The 16,365-nt window shown below is 38.8% G+C and overlaps 1 protein-coding gene across 7 annotated transcripts in view; it reads left to right on the top strand.

Annotated features, from left to right (window-relative positions):
• The window catches only part of SPATS2 (spermatogenesis associated serine rich 2), a 224,417-nt gene that overhangs the window by 107,963 nt on the left and 100,089 nt on the right, over positions 1 to 16,365 (top strand). For 5 of the 7 annotated variants that reach the window (XM_058308286.2, XM_058308287.2, XM_058308289.2 and 2 more), the window contains one exon: positions 6,810 to 6,889. The exons of the other annotated variants lie outside the window; for them this stretch is intronic. In XM_058308286.2, the coding sequence (XP_058164269.1) occupies positions 6,878 to 6,889 (12 nt within the window). In that variant the 5' untranslated portion in view covers positions 6,810 to 6,877. The remainder of the gene's footprint in view (positions 1 to 6,809; positions 6,890 to 16,365) is intronic. 7 annotated transcript variants of the gene reach the window in all.

The raw sequence follows: 16,365 nt of genomic DNA, 5'->3' as shown, positions 1-16,365 counted from the left end.
GTAGTCTACAACTGGGGACGCGGACTTGACCCAGTGGTTAGGGCGTCTGTCTACCACATGGGAGGTCCGCGGTTCAAACCCTGGGCCTCCTTGACCTGTGTAGAGCTGGCCCACACGCAGTGCTGATGCGTGCATGGAGTGCCGTGCCACGCAGGGGTGCCCCCTGCGTAGGGGAGCCCCACACGCAAGGAGTGCGCCCTGTAAGGAGAGCTGCCCACCATGAAAGAAAGTTCAGCCTCCCCAGGAATGGTGCTGCATACATGGAGAGTTGGCGCAACAAGATGACGCAACAAAAAGAGACACGGATTCCCATGCCGCTGACAACAATGGAAGTGGACAAAAAGAAGAACACGCAGCAAATGGACAAAGAGAACAGACAACGGGGGTGGGGCAGGGGGGTGAAGGGGAGAGAAATAAATAAAATAAATCTTTAAAAAAAAACAAACCCCACAAAGTCTACAATTGATGGCAGTCATATATTCACATAGTGGCACATGTATCACTACAATGAATTTCAGAACGTTTTCATTGCTCAAAAAAAAGAACCCACACCACTTATACCCCCTATTATGGGCACTTAGCTTATACCCCCTGTTATTGGCACTTAGCATTGATCTGGTACTTTGTTACAATTGATTAAAGAATATTAAAATATTACTGTTAGCTATAGTCCATAGCTTGTCTTAGATATATTTTTCCCATATATTACCTTGTGACAGTTCAAAGTTCTTTTTTGAATCCAAGAAGATTATGTTCTTAAACAAATCTCTACCTGTGCTTGTGGGGCCCTTTTATTGCATTAAATCCAGTTAAGGGGACTCTGATTAGATTACTTGATGAAATTGCTCTAGGGCTTTTGATTGGACTATGTCAGTGAGGCATGAGCCAGCTTGGGTCTCCGCACTCTTGCTGGGTCTGATTTAAACAGAGATACACAGAGAAAGGAAGCTGCCGTATTGATTATGCTATGAGAAAGAGAGGACTGCAGGAAAAACAGAGAAGCCATAAGAGGCTGAGAGAGATCCTGAAGTCTGGAACCAGAGAACACAGAGGAGTGGAAAGAGGCCCCCAAGGGGCTGGGCCCACAGAGCGGCTAAAGGCTGAGGAGACAAGCCCTGCCATATACCTGATTGCCATGTGACAGGACACCAGGATCAACAGTAGCTGACTTTTGTAAGAAAGCATCTCTGATGGTACCTTGATTTGGATATTTCATGACTCAGAACTGTAAGATTTTATCCTAAATAAAATTCCCATTATAAAAGCCAACCTATTTCTGATATTTTACATTGGCAAAAAACTTTGGTAAACTAAGACTTACCCCATTGTTGATACCTTGTGATAGTGACGTATATTTGTTCTAGTTCATGGAAGAACGTTTCTACATTTATATTATTAACTGCATTCATCGTCCACAACAGGATTCATTGTTATATACAGTCCCGTGTTTCATCTTCTAGCTTTCTTTCTAGTGACATACAATGACTCTAAATTTCCCTTTTTAACCAGGCACATAATTTAACACTGTTAATTCCACTCACAATAATGTGCTACCATAACTTCTGTCCATTTCCAAACATTTGCAATCAACCTTACTGAAAATTCTATATAAATTAAGCATCAGCTCCCCATTCTCTAAACTCATTCTATCTCCTGGTAAACCTGTATTGTAGTTATTAACTCCATAAGTTTGCTCATTATATATATATATGTATTTTTTTAAAGATTTGTTTTATTTATTTCTCTCCCCTTCCCCTCTGTTGTCTGCTGTCTGTGTCCTTTTGCTGTGTGTTCTTCTGCGTCCACTTGTATTACCAAATGGGACTGGGAAACTGCATCTCTTTTTTGTTGCGTCATCTTGCTGCATTAGCTTTCAGTGTGTGCAGCGCCACTTCTGGGCAGACTGCGTTTTTTTCACGCGAGGCGGCTCTCCTTGCGGGGTGCATTCCTTGTGCGTGGGTTTCCCCTATGTGAGGACACCCCTGCATGGCACAGCACCTCTTGCGTGCAGCAGCACTGCATGTGGGCCAGCTCACCACATTGGTTAGAAGGTCCTTGGTATAGAACCTTGGACCCTCCATATGGTAGGCAGACACTCTTATCAGTTGAGCCACATCTGCTTCCCTGCTCATTATAATTTGATCATATTAGTGAGATCATACAATATTTGTCCTTTGTGTCTGGTTTATTTCATTCAATATAATGTCCTCAAGGTTCATCCATGTTGTCACATGCATCAGGTCTTCATTTCCTCTTACAGCTGAATAGTATTCCATAGTATGTATATACCACATTTTGTTTATCCATTCATCAGTTGATGGACACTTGGATTGTTTTCATCTTTTGCCAATTGTGAATTATGCCACCATGAACATTGGTATTTAAGTGTCTGTTCACATCCCTGCTGTCAGTTCTTCTGATTGTGTGCCTAGTTGTGGGATTGCTGAATCATTTGGCAGTTTTATACTTAACTTTCTGAGGAACCACCAAACTGTCTTCCACAGCACTGTACCATTCTACATTCCTACAAACAAGTGCATAAGTATTCCTATTCCTCTACATCCTTTCCAGCACCTGTAGTTGTGTTGTTATTGTTTTAATAGTGACCAGATGTGAAATAATATGTTATTTGGTTTTGATTTGCATTTCTCTTATAGCTAGTGATGTTGAACATCTCTTCGTGTGCTTTTTTAAAATTTTAATTATAATTTTAATTTATCTCCATCCCTCCCCACCCCCACTTGCTGCTTGTACTCACTGTCTGTCCATTTGCTGTGCTTTCTTCTGCGTCTGCTTGTCTTCTCATCTCTTTAGGAAGCATGGGGACCCAATCCCAGGACCTTCCAACGTGGTAGAGAGGTACTCAGTAGATTGAGCCACCTCAACTCCCTGGTTTGTTGTGTCTCTCATTGTCTTTTCCTCTGTGTGTCTTTTTTGTTGAGTAATCTTTTTGTATCAACTCACCTTCACCAGGAGGCCCCGGGACCAAACCTTGGTTCCCCAGGAACCGAACCCTGGATGCCCCATATGGTAGACAGGAGCCCAATTGCTTATTGCTTGAGCCACATCCACTTCCCTATTCATGTGCTTTTTAGCCATTGTATTTCCTCTTTGGAAAAATGTCTATTCAAGTCCGTTGCCTATTTTTTAATTGGGTTGTCTTTTTATTGTTGTTACAGGATTTCTTGATATATTCTAGATATTAAACCCTTATCGAATATGTGGTTTCCCCATGTTTTCTCCCATTGTGTAGGCTACCTTTTCACCTTCTTGACAAAGTCCTTTGAAGCACAAAAGTATTTATATTTGAGGAGATCCCATTTATCTATTTTTTTCTTTCATTGCTTGTGCTTTGGGTGTAAAGTTTAAGAAACCACCTCATACCACATGATCTTGAAGATGTTTTCTTACATTTTTTTCTAGGAGTTTTATGGTCCTGGCTCTTATATTTAGGTCTTTGATCCATTTTGAGGTAATTTTTGTATAAGATGTGAGATAGGGGTCCTCTTTCATTCTTTTGGATATGGATACCAGCTTCTCCCAGTACTGTTTGTGGAAGAAACTGTTCAGTCCTAGTTGAAATGGACTTGGCAGTTTTGTTAAAAATCAATTAACCATAGATGCGAGAGTCTATTTCTAAATTCTCAGTTTGGTTCCATTAATCAATATCTGTCATTCTATCAGTACAAGGCTGTTGTTGTTTTTTCCAAAGATTTATTTATTTATCCCCACCCCACCCCCTGCTTGTCTGCTCTCTGTGTCCATTCACTGTGTGTTCTTCTGTGACCGCTTTTCTCCTTATCAGCGGCACTGGGAATCCATGTTTCTTTTTGTTGCGTCATCTTGCTGTGTCAGCTCTCCATGTGTGTAGTGCCATTCTAGTGCAGGCTGCACTTTCTTTCACGCTGGGCAGCTCTCCTTACGGGGCACACTCCTTGCGCGTGGGGCTCCCCTATACAGGGGACACCCCTACGTGACACAGCATTCCTTGAGCACATCAGCACTGTGCATGGGCCAGCACCACACAGGTTAGGGAGGCCCAGGTTTTGAACCGCGGACCTCCTATGTGATAGGCAGATGCCCTATCCATTGGGCCAAGTCCGTTTCCCACAAGCCTTTTTTTTTTAACCTCTGTAGTTTTGTAATATGCTTGAAAGTCAGGAAGTGTGAATCCTCCAACTTTGTTCTTTTTCAAGATTTTATTTTTGGTTATTTGGGGCCCCTTTTCCTTCCAAATAAATTTGATAATTGGCTTTTCCATTTCTGCAAAATAGGCTGTTGGAATTTTTATTGGGATTGCATTGACCCTGTAAACCATTTTGCATAGAATTGACATCTTAATGATATTTAGTATTCCAAACCATGAACATGGAACAGTATTCCATTTATTTAGGTCTTCTTTGATTTTTTCCAGCAATGTTTGTAGTTTAATGAGTATAGGTCCTTTACATCCTTGGTTATAGTTATTCCTCAATATTTGATTCTTTTAATTACTATTGCAAATTGATTTTTTTCTTGATTTCCTTCTCAGATTGCTCATGAGTAGTGTATAGAATCACTACTGATTTTTGTGTATTGGTTTTGTTTCCTATCACTTTGCTGAACTTATTAGCTTTGTTGTAGTTTTTTGGAACTTTGTAAATATAGGATTATGTCATCTGCAGATAATGAAAGTTTTACTTCTTCAATTCTGATTTGGATGCCACTTATTCCTTTTTCTTTACTAATTGCTCTATCTAGAACTCCTAGCACAATGTTGAATAACAGTGGGCATCCCTGTCTTGTTCCTGTTCTTTGAGGGAAAGCTTTCAGTCTTTCATCATTGAGTATGATGTTGGTTGTGGGATTTTTCAATATTCCCTTTATCAGATTGAGGAAGTTTCCTTCTATTCCTATCTTTGAAGTGTTTTTTATCAAGAACGGAAGTTGGATCTTTTCAAATGCCTTTTCAGCGACAATCAAGATAATCATGTGGTTCTTCCCCATGACTTGTTAATGTGTAATCTCCGAAATTCAAGGAGATGAAGGACAATTGGCTGAAGAGATTAAAGGATATTAAGAATACATTGGGTGAGCATAAAGAAGAATTTGAATGCATATGAAGAAAAATAACAATTTATGGGAATGAAAGGCACAACAGATGAGATTAAAAATACATTAGAGACATACAACATCACATTTGAAAAAAGTGAAAGAAAGAATTAGTGAGTTAGAAAAAGGGTTATCCAAAATTGAATGGACATAAGAACAGATAGAGAAAAGAATGGAAAATGTTGAGCAGAATCTCAGGTAATTGAATGATAGCATGTAGTGCACAAACATACATATCATAGGTGTCCCAGAAGGAGAAGAGAAGGGACAGGGGCAGAAAGAATGTTTGAGGAAATAATGGTCGAAAATTTTCCAACTCTTATGAAAGACATAAATATTCACATCCAGGCAGTACAACATACTCCAAACAGAATAAATCCGAATATACCTATTCTGAGATGCATACTAATCAGAATGTCAAATTCCAGCATTACAAGAGAATTCTGAAAGCAGCAAGAGAAAAGTGATCTGTCACATATAAGTGATACCCAATAAGACTAAGTGCCAAATTTTCATTAGAAAACGTAGAGGTGAGAAGACAGTGGTTTGATATATTTAAGATACTGAAAGAGAAAAACTGCCAGCCTAGAATTATCTGGTTGATAAAACTGCCCTTCAAAAATAAGGCTGAATTTAAAATATTCACAGATAGGCAGTGAACTCGTGGACTAGTGGTTAGGGCGTCCATCTACCACATGGTAGGTCCGCGGTTCAAACCCCGGGCCTCCTTGACCCGTGTGGTGCCGGCCCATGCGCAGTGCTGATGCGCACAAGGAGTGCCCTGCCACGCAAGGGTGTCCCCCGTGTAGGAGAGCCCCACGCGCAAGGAGTGCACCCCATAAGGAGAGCCGCCCAGTGCGAAAGAAAATGCAGCCTGCCCAGGAATGGTGCCGCGCACACGGAGAACTGACACAAGATGACGCAGCAAAAAGAAACACAGATTCCCTTGCCGCTGACAACAACAGAAGTGGACAAAGAAGATGCAGCAAATAGACACAGAGAACAGATAACCAGGGTGGGGCGGGGAGAAGGGGAGAGAAATAAATAAATAAATCTTAAAAAAAATTCACAGATAAACAGAAACTGAGAGAGTTCATTAACAAGAGACCTGCCCCACAAGAAATACTAAAGGGAGTGCTTCAGGCTGAAGGGAAAAGACAGCAGAGAGAGTCTCAGAGGATTTTGTAGAAATACTGCACTGGCAAGGTAAACTTGGATACATTGCTTCCTTACGCATTACAGTGGAGACATAAACACTAATGTATTCTTTGAGTTCACTTGTGTGGTGCAGTCTACAAGATGGAAATTACTTACCTGTATTATTATTAAAGCTACAGAAGTAATCCATTCTCACATTTTCACATTACTTTGCATTATATTTTACCACTGGGAGCTGTTTACTTTTAACATTTAGAGGCCCTTTTTAATTAAGGTAAGATATGTTAAAAAGATACCTAGGACTACTAGGCAGTCTTAAACAATTGAAGTGTTTAGAAGCTGTGGCAATTTCTATTAAAACCAAATTTTATTCAAATTTAATTCAAAAGGTAATTATCAATTATTTATATAATAGAACTGCCAAACAACAACTGAGTTGTTGTATACTGTTTTGTAGGAAAAAAGCAGCTGATCTTGTCCCCTTTGTCCCCTTTGTCTTGAGGATGAATTACATGATAGGTTCAGATCATGTTGAATATAGTTTTCTCTTATTCTTTCAGATATATCAGGATTCATATTTGATTTGCAGTCCAATACTGTGCTGGCCCAGGGAGGAACTTTTGAGAATATGAAAGAGAAGGTAAGACTGATTTATTGTGGATATAAATCTGAATTTCAGTAGAGAATTTAGATAATGATACAATCATGGGCTACACATACTTATTAAGAAAGGGAGAATTTAAGAACAAAAAGGGAAGCAGCTGTGGCTCACGCAGTTGACCTGGTAAACCCAGGTCCTCCTGTTACCATATGGAGGACCTGGGTTCAATCCCCAGACCTCCTGGTTAAAAAAAAAAAGGCATTCAGACCTGTGCGGGGAGATGCAGGTTCCCCACGCAGTAAAGTGATGCACCAAAAAGACGATGACACAACCAGATAAGAAAAAAAAAAAAGAGAGAGACAGCCATTATATATCAGAGTGAAAATACCATGAAGTTTTATGGAATCAGAGCCCTAAGTGTAAACTTGATTTTCTTTGCATATCTTTATATATGCATTCGAGGTTGTCTTGAAGTTATCTTAATATTTATTCTTTAGAATTGGCTGAGTGTTTATCTCATTTAGGAACATTCTTTAAGGAACAATATGAATAGGATTCCTTTTCACTTGAAAGAGTATTCTTATATCCAGGAGACTTCATTCTTTCGGAAGGAAACCACAGTGGATTGTTTTATTGTAACTCTTAATGAACTATGAGGTGAGAAATGTAAAAGAAAACCTTTGTCTTTTCTCTCACATAAAAAGAACTATATTGCTTATAATGGAATCATAGACATAAATTTGTTCAGTAATATAACGCTTTAGTGATTTAATGATCCAAATCTTATCTTTAACCTTGAATCTGTAACTTTACCTAATCTGTTATTTAGTGATTAGTCTATGTTTTTTGCTCATTCAAAAATATATACTACATGAGAAGTGGATGTGGCTCAAGTGATGGGCTCCTGCCTACCACTTGGGAGGTCCTGGGTACGTTTTCTGGTGCTTCCTGGAAAAGGTGAGCTGGTGCAACAAGATGACACAACAAAGGTCACAAAGAGAAAAGACAATGAGAGACACAACAAACCAGGGAGCTAAGGTGGCTCGAGCAATTGAGCGCCTCTCTCCCACGTGGGAGGTCCCAGATTTGGCTCTTGGCGCCTCCTACAGAGAAGACGAGCAGATACAGAGAGCACGCAACAAATGGACACAGAGAGCAAACAGCAAGTACAAACAAGTACAGTTTTAAAAAAGTATATATTATAAATTAGCCTTCTTTGGCTTGATACATGAGTAGTATGAAAGCAAGACTTCTAAAAAAGTCTCAGGTCCTAATGCAGGTTCTGTTTTTTGCTTGGACCAAGTAACTTTTCCTTACAGAGCTTGTTTCTTCATCTACAAAAGGGACTTCTTTTTAGAATAGTAGGACAGACTAGATAACCTAAAAGCATTGTGTGTATACAGAATGAAAAATACCTCATTTAAAATACATAGCTGAACAGAAGAAGTAAGGGAAATCACCATAGACAAAAAATATAGAGGGAACTGGGAAACGGACTTGGCCCAGTGGTTAGGGCGTCCGTCTACCACATGGGAGGTCCGCGGTTCAAACCCTGGGCCTCCTTGACCTGTGTGGAGCTGGCCCATGCGCAGTGCTGGTGCGCGCAAGGAGTGCCCTGCCATGCAGGGGTGTCCCCCGCGTAGGGGAGCCCCACGCACAAGGAGTGTGCCCGTAAGGAGAGCCGCCCAGTGCAAAACAAAGTGCAGCCTGCCCAGGAATGGCGCCGCCCACACTTCCCGTGCCGCTGACGACAACAGAAGTGGACAAAGAAACAAGACGCAGCAAATAGACACAGAGAACAGACAACCGGGGGAGAGGGGAGAATTAAATAAATAAATAAATCTTTTAAAAAAAAAATAGAGGGAACTTAAAGTTAGAGTAGTTTAAAAGAAGTATGGGGAGCAAGTGTAGCTCAGTGGTTGAGCACCTGCTTCACATGTATGAAGTCCCAGATTCAATCCCTGGTACCTCCTTTAAAAAAAAAAGTGATAAAAGCCTGAGCTAGGTAATCCTGGGTTGTTTTACCACTCATAGTAACAAACAGGTTTTACCACACAGGGCCCTGAAGCCATTGGCTTATTATCCTTGATGAGGAAATGCTATAGGTATCTTCATGAAATTGGGATCCTAAATATATTTCTAGGTGAACTAGAATAAATCTTACCACTGACTGGTTTTCTTTGTAAATTTTTATTGTTTTGTCTTACAGATAACATATCCTATTTTTATGACTTTCAAATATACAATTCATTAATATTAATTATATTCGCAATGTTGTGCCATTATTACCACCATCCATTTCAAAAATTTTGTGTCACCGAAGCAGAAACTGTTCCCATTAAGCAATAGCTCCTTATCCCCCACCCCATTCCAAGCCACTGGTTCTCCATAATTTGTTTTTGGTTTTTATTAATTTGCATATTTTAGTTATTTCATACAAGTTAGATTATACAATATTTGTCCTTTTGTGCCTGGTTTATTTAAATCAACATGATGTCTCCAGGGTTCATCCATATAGTCATATGTATTAGAGCATCATTCCTTTTTATGGCTGAATAATATTCCATTCTATTTATGCCACATTTTGTTTATCCATTTATTTGTTGATAGACACATGAGTTATTTCCATCATTTGGCAATTATGAATAATGTCACTGTGAACATCAGTGTGCAAATGTATTTGAGTCCCTACTTTCAATTCTTTTGAGTATACACCTATAAGTGAGATTGCCAGATCATTGGGTAATTCTTTACACTTAACTTTCCGAGGAACTCCCAAACTGTTCTTCCACAGCAGCGATACCATTTTACATTCCTACTAACAATGATTGAATGTTCCTCTTTCTTCACATCCTCTCCAATACTTGGTGTTTTTTGTTTTTTAATAGTAGCCACTCTAGTGGTTTTGATTTGTATTTCCTTGAACACTAATGTTGGGAATCTTTTCATGTACTTTTTGGCCATTTGTATCTTCTCTGGAGAAATTTCTTTTAACGTTTTTTGACCATTTTTTTTTTGTTGGGTTGTTTGTCTTTTTGTTGAATTATAGAATTTCTTTATAGGTTCTGAAAATTAAATCCTTACCAGGGAAGCTGATTTGGCTGAATGGTTAGAGCATCCGCCTACCACATGGGAGGTCCAGGGTTCAAAACCAGAGTCTCCTGACCTGTGTGATAAGCTGGCCTATGTGCAGTGCTATGTGCACAAAGAGTGCCATGCCACGCAGGGCTATCCCCCACGTAGGGGAGCCCCATGTGCAAGGAATGCACCCTGTGAGGAGACCGGTCCAGCGTGAAAAAAGCACAGCCTGCCCAGGGGTGGCACTGCACACATGGAGAGCTGACGCAGCAAGATAATGCAACAAAAAAAGAGACACAGATTTCCTGTGCCTCTGACAAGAATACAAGCAGACATAGAAGAACACACAATGAATGGACACAGAAAGCGGACAACTGGGAGGGGAGGGGTGGGGAGGGGTGGGGAGGGGAAGGGGAGAGAAATAAATAAAAATAAATCCTTACCAGATATATGGTTTCTCCCATTTTATAGGTTCTCCCTATATTTTCTCCCATTCTGTAGGTTGTCTTAACTTTCTTGATGAAGTCCTTTGATGCACAAGTTTTTAATTTTAATTTATCTACTTTTTCTTTTGGTGTCTGGTCTAAGAAACAATTGCCCAGCACATGGTCCTGAAGATGCTTCTGTTTTCTTCTGGGAGTTTTATAGTCCTGGTTCTTATATTTAGGTCTCTGATTCAGTTTGAGTTAATTTTTGTGTATGGTCTGAGATAGGGGGCTTCCTTCATTCCTTTGGAGATGAATAACCAGTTCTTCCAGCATCATTTGTTGAAGAAACTATTCTTTCCCCATTGAGTTAGCTTGGCACCCTTGTCAAAAATCACTTGGCCATAGATGTAAGGATGTATTTCTGAACCCTCACTTCAATTGCATTGGTTTATATTTCTGTTCTTGTCCTAGTACCATGCTGTTTTGACCTCTGTAGCTTTGTAATAAGTTTTAAAATGGGAAAGTGTGAGCCCTCCAACTTTTTTTTTTTTTTTGGTACCAGGGTCTGGGGATTGAACCCAGGACCTCATAGTGGGAAGCTGGTGCTCAACCACTGAGCCACATCAGCTCCCCTAAGTTGGTTTTATCACTGGATTTGCTTGTTGTTTGGTTTTTTTTTGGAGGCACCAGGAACCAAACCTGGGACTTCCTGTGTGGGAAGCAGGCACTCAACCACTCGAACCATGTCTGCTCCCCAACTTCATTCTTTTTAAAGTTGGTTTTGTCTGTTTGGGATATACAAATAAAGGTGATGATTGACTTTTCCACCTTCAGAGAAGGCTTTGGAATTTGGATTGGGTTTGCATTGAATCTGTAAATAATTTTGAGCAGAATTGACATCTTGACAGTATTTAGTCAAAGAGCATGGAATGTCCTGTTTATTTAGGTCCTTGTTGATTTTTTTGGCCAATATTTTATAGTTTCTGTGTATAAGCCCTTTATATCCTTGCTTAAATTTAATCCTGGATATCTGATTATTTTAGTTGCAATTGTAAATGGATTCTTTTCTTAATTTCCACTTCAGATAGTTTATTTACTAGTGGTATAGAACACTACTGATTTTGGGATATTGATCTTGTACCCCACCCCTTTGCTGAATTAATTTATTAGCTCTACTAGCTTTGTTGTTTGGGGGACTTTCTGTATATAGGATCATGTCCCCTGCAAATAGGGAAATAGATACCTATAGAGGTATCTCTACAGTTTTACCATCCAATTTTGATTACTTTTTTTACTTTCACTTGGCTAATTGCTCTGGCTAGAACTGCCAGTACACATTGAATAACAGTGGTGACAATGGCCATTTATGTCTTTTTCCAGGTAATAGAGAGGGAGTGCTTTCAATCTTTAATCATTGATTATGATGTGAGTGTGGGTATTTCATATATGCCCTTTATCATGTTGAAGAAGTTTCTTTCTATTCCTAGTTTTCTAAGTATTTGATCCAGAAAAAAAGGTGGTTGGATTTTGTCAAATGTCTTTTCTGTATCTTTTTTTTAATCCTTTGTTCTGTTTAATGTGTTGTATTACATTAATTGATTTCCTTATTTTTGTCTGAGATCAATCCCACTTGATAATAGGGTATATTCTTCTCCTGTGCTGTTGGGTTCTGTTTTGCTAGTATTTTGTTGAGATACAGCCTTATAATTTTCTTTTCTTTTGTTTTCTTTATCTAGCTTTGGTGTTAGGATAATGGCCTCATAGAATGAGTTAGGAAGTGTTTCCTCCTCTTCAATTTTTTGTCACTGTTTGAGTAGGAGTAGTGTTATTTCTTGGAATATTTGGTAGAATTCCTCTGTGAAGTAATCTCGTTCTTTGGTGGGAGGTTTTTGGTGATTCAGGCAATCTCTACTTGTAATTGGTCTGTTGAGATTTTTTCTGTTTCTGCTAGCATTAGTGTAGGTTGCTTATGTATTTCTGTTTCTAGGAATTTGTCCATTTCATCCAGGTTGTCTTAATTTTGTTGGCCTGCAGTTCTTAGTATTCTCTTATGATCTTTTTTATTTTTGTGGGGTTAGTAGTAATGCCCCCCTTTTATTTCTAATTTTTAATTATTTGTATCCTCTCTCTTTCTTATTCTAGCTAACATTGGCTTGCCAGTTTCACTGTTACTTTTTTTCCCTAGGAATCAAGTTCTGGTTTTGTTGATTTTCTCTGTTGTTTTTCATGTTCTATTTATTTTATTTCTGCTCTAATTCATTGTTTCTTCCCTTCTTCTCTTTTTAGGTCTAGTTTGCTGGTTTTTTGTTTGTTTGTTTGTTTTTTCTCCCCTAGTTCTTCAAGGTGTTCGGGTAGGTCTTGATTTTAGCGTCCTTTTTTTTTTTTTTTTTTTTTTTGATATTCTGTATCTTTTTTTTTTAAAGATTCACTTTATTTCACCTCCCCCCCCCCATTGTTTGCATTTGCTGTCCTCTCTCTGTGCCCATTCACCATGCCCTCATCATCTTTTTAAGAGGCACTGGGAACCGAACCTGGGACCTCCCACGTGGAGGGAGGTGCCCAATAACTCGAGTCATCTCCACTCACTGTGTGCCGTGTCTTTCATTGTGTTTTCCAACTTGTGTCTGTTGCATCATCCTGGTGCGTCAATTTGCTACACCAGCCTGTCACGTCAGCTCACTGTCCTGTTCATCCTGCCTAGGAGGCACCAGGAACCAAACCCAGGACCTCCCCTGTGGTAGACAGGCACCCAACTGTTTGAGCCACATGTGCTTCCCTCTCTTCCTTTTGAATGTAAGCATTTAGGCCTATAAATTTCCCTTGCAGCACTGTCTTCAGTGCTTCCCATCAGTTTTGATATGTTGTGTCCTCATTTTCATTCGCCTAATGATATTTACTGGTTTCCTTCATGATTTTTTTTCTTTGACCCATTAATTATTGTGTGTTATTTAACTTTCATATGTTGGTCGATTTTCTTTTTCTCTGCCCAATATTGATTTCAAGCTTCATTCTGTTGTGGTCAGAGAAGATGACTTGTATAATTTCAATCTTTAGAAATTTATCCATGTATGTTTTTATTCAACTGTGCTTTCTTTTTAGTTTTTAATTGTTTATATTTTCAATTATTAAATGTACAAAACAAAGTTAAAAAAATGTATTGAGACTTTTTTATGAAGTCTCCAGCTATTACTGTAGAACAGAGATTCTTAACCTTTTTTGTTCCATGGATCTCTTTACCCATCAGGTGAAAATCACAAACCCTTACTAAGGCCAAACTACACTATGTATTATTTAATAAATATATCACACCTGCACCAACACATCCCCACAAGAATAATGTTTTCTTGAATTTTAATTCAATCTCATGATCCCTGGTTAAAAATCCTTGCTGTAGAGGTATCCATTTCTCCCTTCAGTTTTACTAGTGTTTGCCTCATGTATCCTGGGGCACTGTGGAGAGGTACATAAATATTTATGATTGTTGTCTCTTCTCATTGGATTGAATCTCTTATTAATATGTAGTGTCAAAAAAAATACGTAGTAGTCCTTCTTTGTCTCTTGCAACAGCTTTTGAATCTAATTCTATTTTGTCTGATATTAGTATTGCTATCCTAGTTGTCTTTCAGCTACTATTTGAATAGTTATATTTTTCCATCCTTGTAACTTTCAATCTTTGAGTTGTCTTTGCTTCTAAGGTGAGTCTCTTTTCATTGACGTATAGTTGAATCATGCTTTTTTATTCATTGTGCCAATCAGTGCCATTTGATTGAGGAGTTTAATCCATTAACATTGGTTATTATTGTAAAGATAATTTATTCCTGCTATTTTGTTCTTTTTTTAATGTCTTACGTCTTTTTATCTTTCTTTTCCTTTATTGCAGCCTCCATTTCTATATAGCTGTTTTTTAATGATGAATCTGACTGATTCTTTTCTCATTTGTTTCTGTATATATTTTAAATATCCTCTTTGTGGTTACCCTGGGTTTTATTATACTACCCAAGTCTATAATTATTTGAAAAGATACCAACTTAACTTCAATAGCATACACATTTTTTGCTCCCATATCTCCCCATCTCCCCTCTTTATGTTGTTTTTGTGCCACATTGTATCTTTATATTGTGTGTGTCTGTTATCAGGAAATATATCTTATTCAATTTTATTCTTATAGGAATTAGAGAGCAGAGTTATTTATTAAGGATATTGGGGTTTGCATTTACCCATGTAGTTACTGTCTTCTTTTGCTACAGGGCTGCCAATGCAAGAACTATGTTGGCTTTTATAAAGGGTATTTATTTGTGGTAAAAGCTTACAGTTCTAAGCAGTGAAATGCCCAAATCAAGGTACCATCAGAAATGCTTTCTCATGAAAGTCAGTTTACTGGATCCTGGAGTCCTGCCACTTAGGGAAGCAAGACGGTGGCTGATCTCTGCCAAGGTCTTTCCCCTCAAGACTTACCATCTCCCAGAGCCCAGCTGTGGGTGATTAGGCATAAGGCTTGTTTCTTTTCCAATTTCCTTCTCAGTCTCGGCTGCTCCACTCACTTCCAGAGTTCAACTGTGGGCTACCAGGCATATGGCTTGTCTCTTCAGCCTTGATCTGCTCTGTGTGCCTGGCTTCCTGGGGGCTTCCTGTTTAACCTTTGACTGCTAGGGATCCTTGAGTCCTCTCATGTGGCAGAATAAAAAATGGCAGAAAAATCTGTTTCTCTCTCTGTGTCCCCATGTGTATAAAGCTCCAATAAGAGGGTGGAGACACATCCTGAATCATGCTTCACTGACATAGTCCAATCACATGGGTCCCACACCCACAGGAATGAATTAGTTCAAGAACATAATCTTTTTCTTGTCACTTCTTCAGCTACACTAGGTCTTTTCCTTCTAACCTGACAAGCTCCCATTTCTGATGAGACATTGGCACAAGTTTACTAAGGATTCCTTATGTGTAAAAAAATCTCTTTTCTATTCTGCTTTTAGAATTCTCTTTTTATGGCATTTGCCATTTTGATTAGTTTGTGTATTGGTGTAAGTCTATTAAGGTTTATGCTGTTCAAAGTATGTTTTGCTTCTTGGATGTGTATATTTATATCTTTTGTAGGAGTTGGGAAATTTTGGGGCATTATTTTCTCAGATTTTCTTTCTGTTCTTTTTTCCTTTATTTCTTCTTTTTAGGCTCCCATGATGTGTATGTTGGTATGCTTCATACTGACACATATGTCCTTTAGACACCGTTCGGTTTTTCCTATTCTTTTCTCCATATGTTTTCCCAACTATGATTTTGATGGTCCTGTCTTCTAGTTCACTAATTCGTTTTTCTGCCTACCCAAATCTGCTGTTGTATGTGTGTATTGTATTTTTAATCTCCATTATTATACTCTTCAAAACAATAATTTGTTTATTTTTAAACTTGGTAATTCTTTTTGCCACACATTGTGTTCTTAATATTCTTTACCTCTATATCCATACTTAGTTTATTTCCATTCATATTTTCCTTCAACTCTTTGAGTTGATTTAGGAGATTTGCTTGGTCTTTGATTAGTTGTTTCAAAGTCTGTGTCTCCTCGGAAGTTTTAATTGGATCCATTTACTGAGACATATCTTTCTGTTTCTTAGTGTGGCTTGTAATTTTTTACTGATGTCTGAGCACCTGATTATTTTGATGTGCTCTGAGGGTCAGTTTCTCCCTCTTGCCTAGGGTTTTAGTGTGATTTGGCTATCTGTTAATGCTCTTCTTTAACAGTTGTCCCAGCTTATACCGAAACTTCAGAGCAGTCTGAGTTCAGATTTTCTCAGGACTTTTGCATCTGTTTCTTGCCCTGGAGAGGTGGTACAACATTTAAGATTGCCCTTTTATGTGAAGTTGTTTCACGTCCTGTTAAAGGCTTCCTTTTCTCTGTTCCTTCTCTGGGAGTCCTGAACTGATCTTTTTGTTTCTGTCCAGATTTTTCTCTTCAGTACCTATGATTTATCCCTCCTGTCCCTCACTCAGACTTTTCAGTCCTGTGGCCCATCC

The sequence above is a fragment of the Dasypus novemcinctus genome, chromosome 12 (genome assembly GCF_030445035.2).
Source record: "Dasypus novemcinctus isolate mDasNov1 chromosome 12, mDasNov1.1.hap2, whole genome shotgun sequence".
NCBI lineage: Eukaryota > Metazoa > Chordata > Mammalia > Cingulata > Dasypodidae > Dasypus > Dasypus novemcinctus.
Note: the sequence above shows the minus strand (reverse complement) of the source record. Positions and strands in the feature narration are given on the sequence as shown.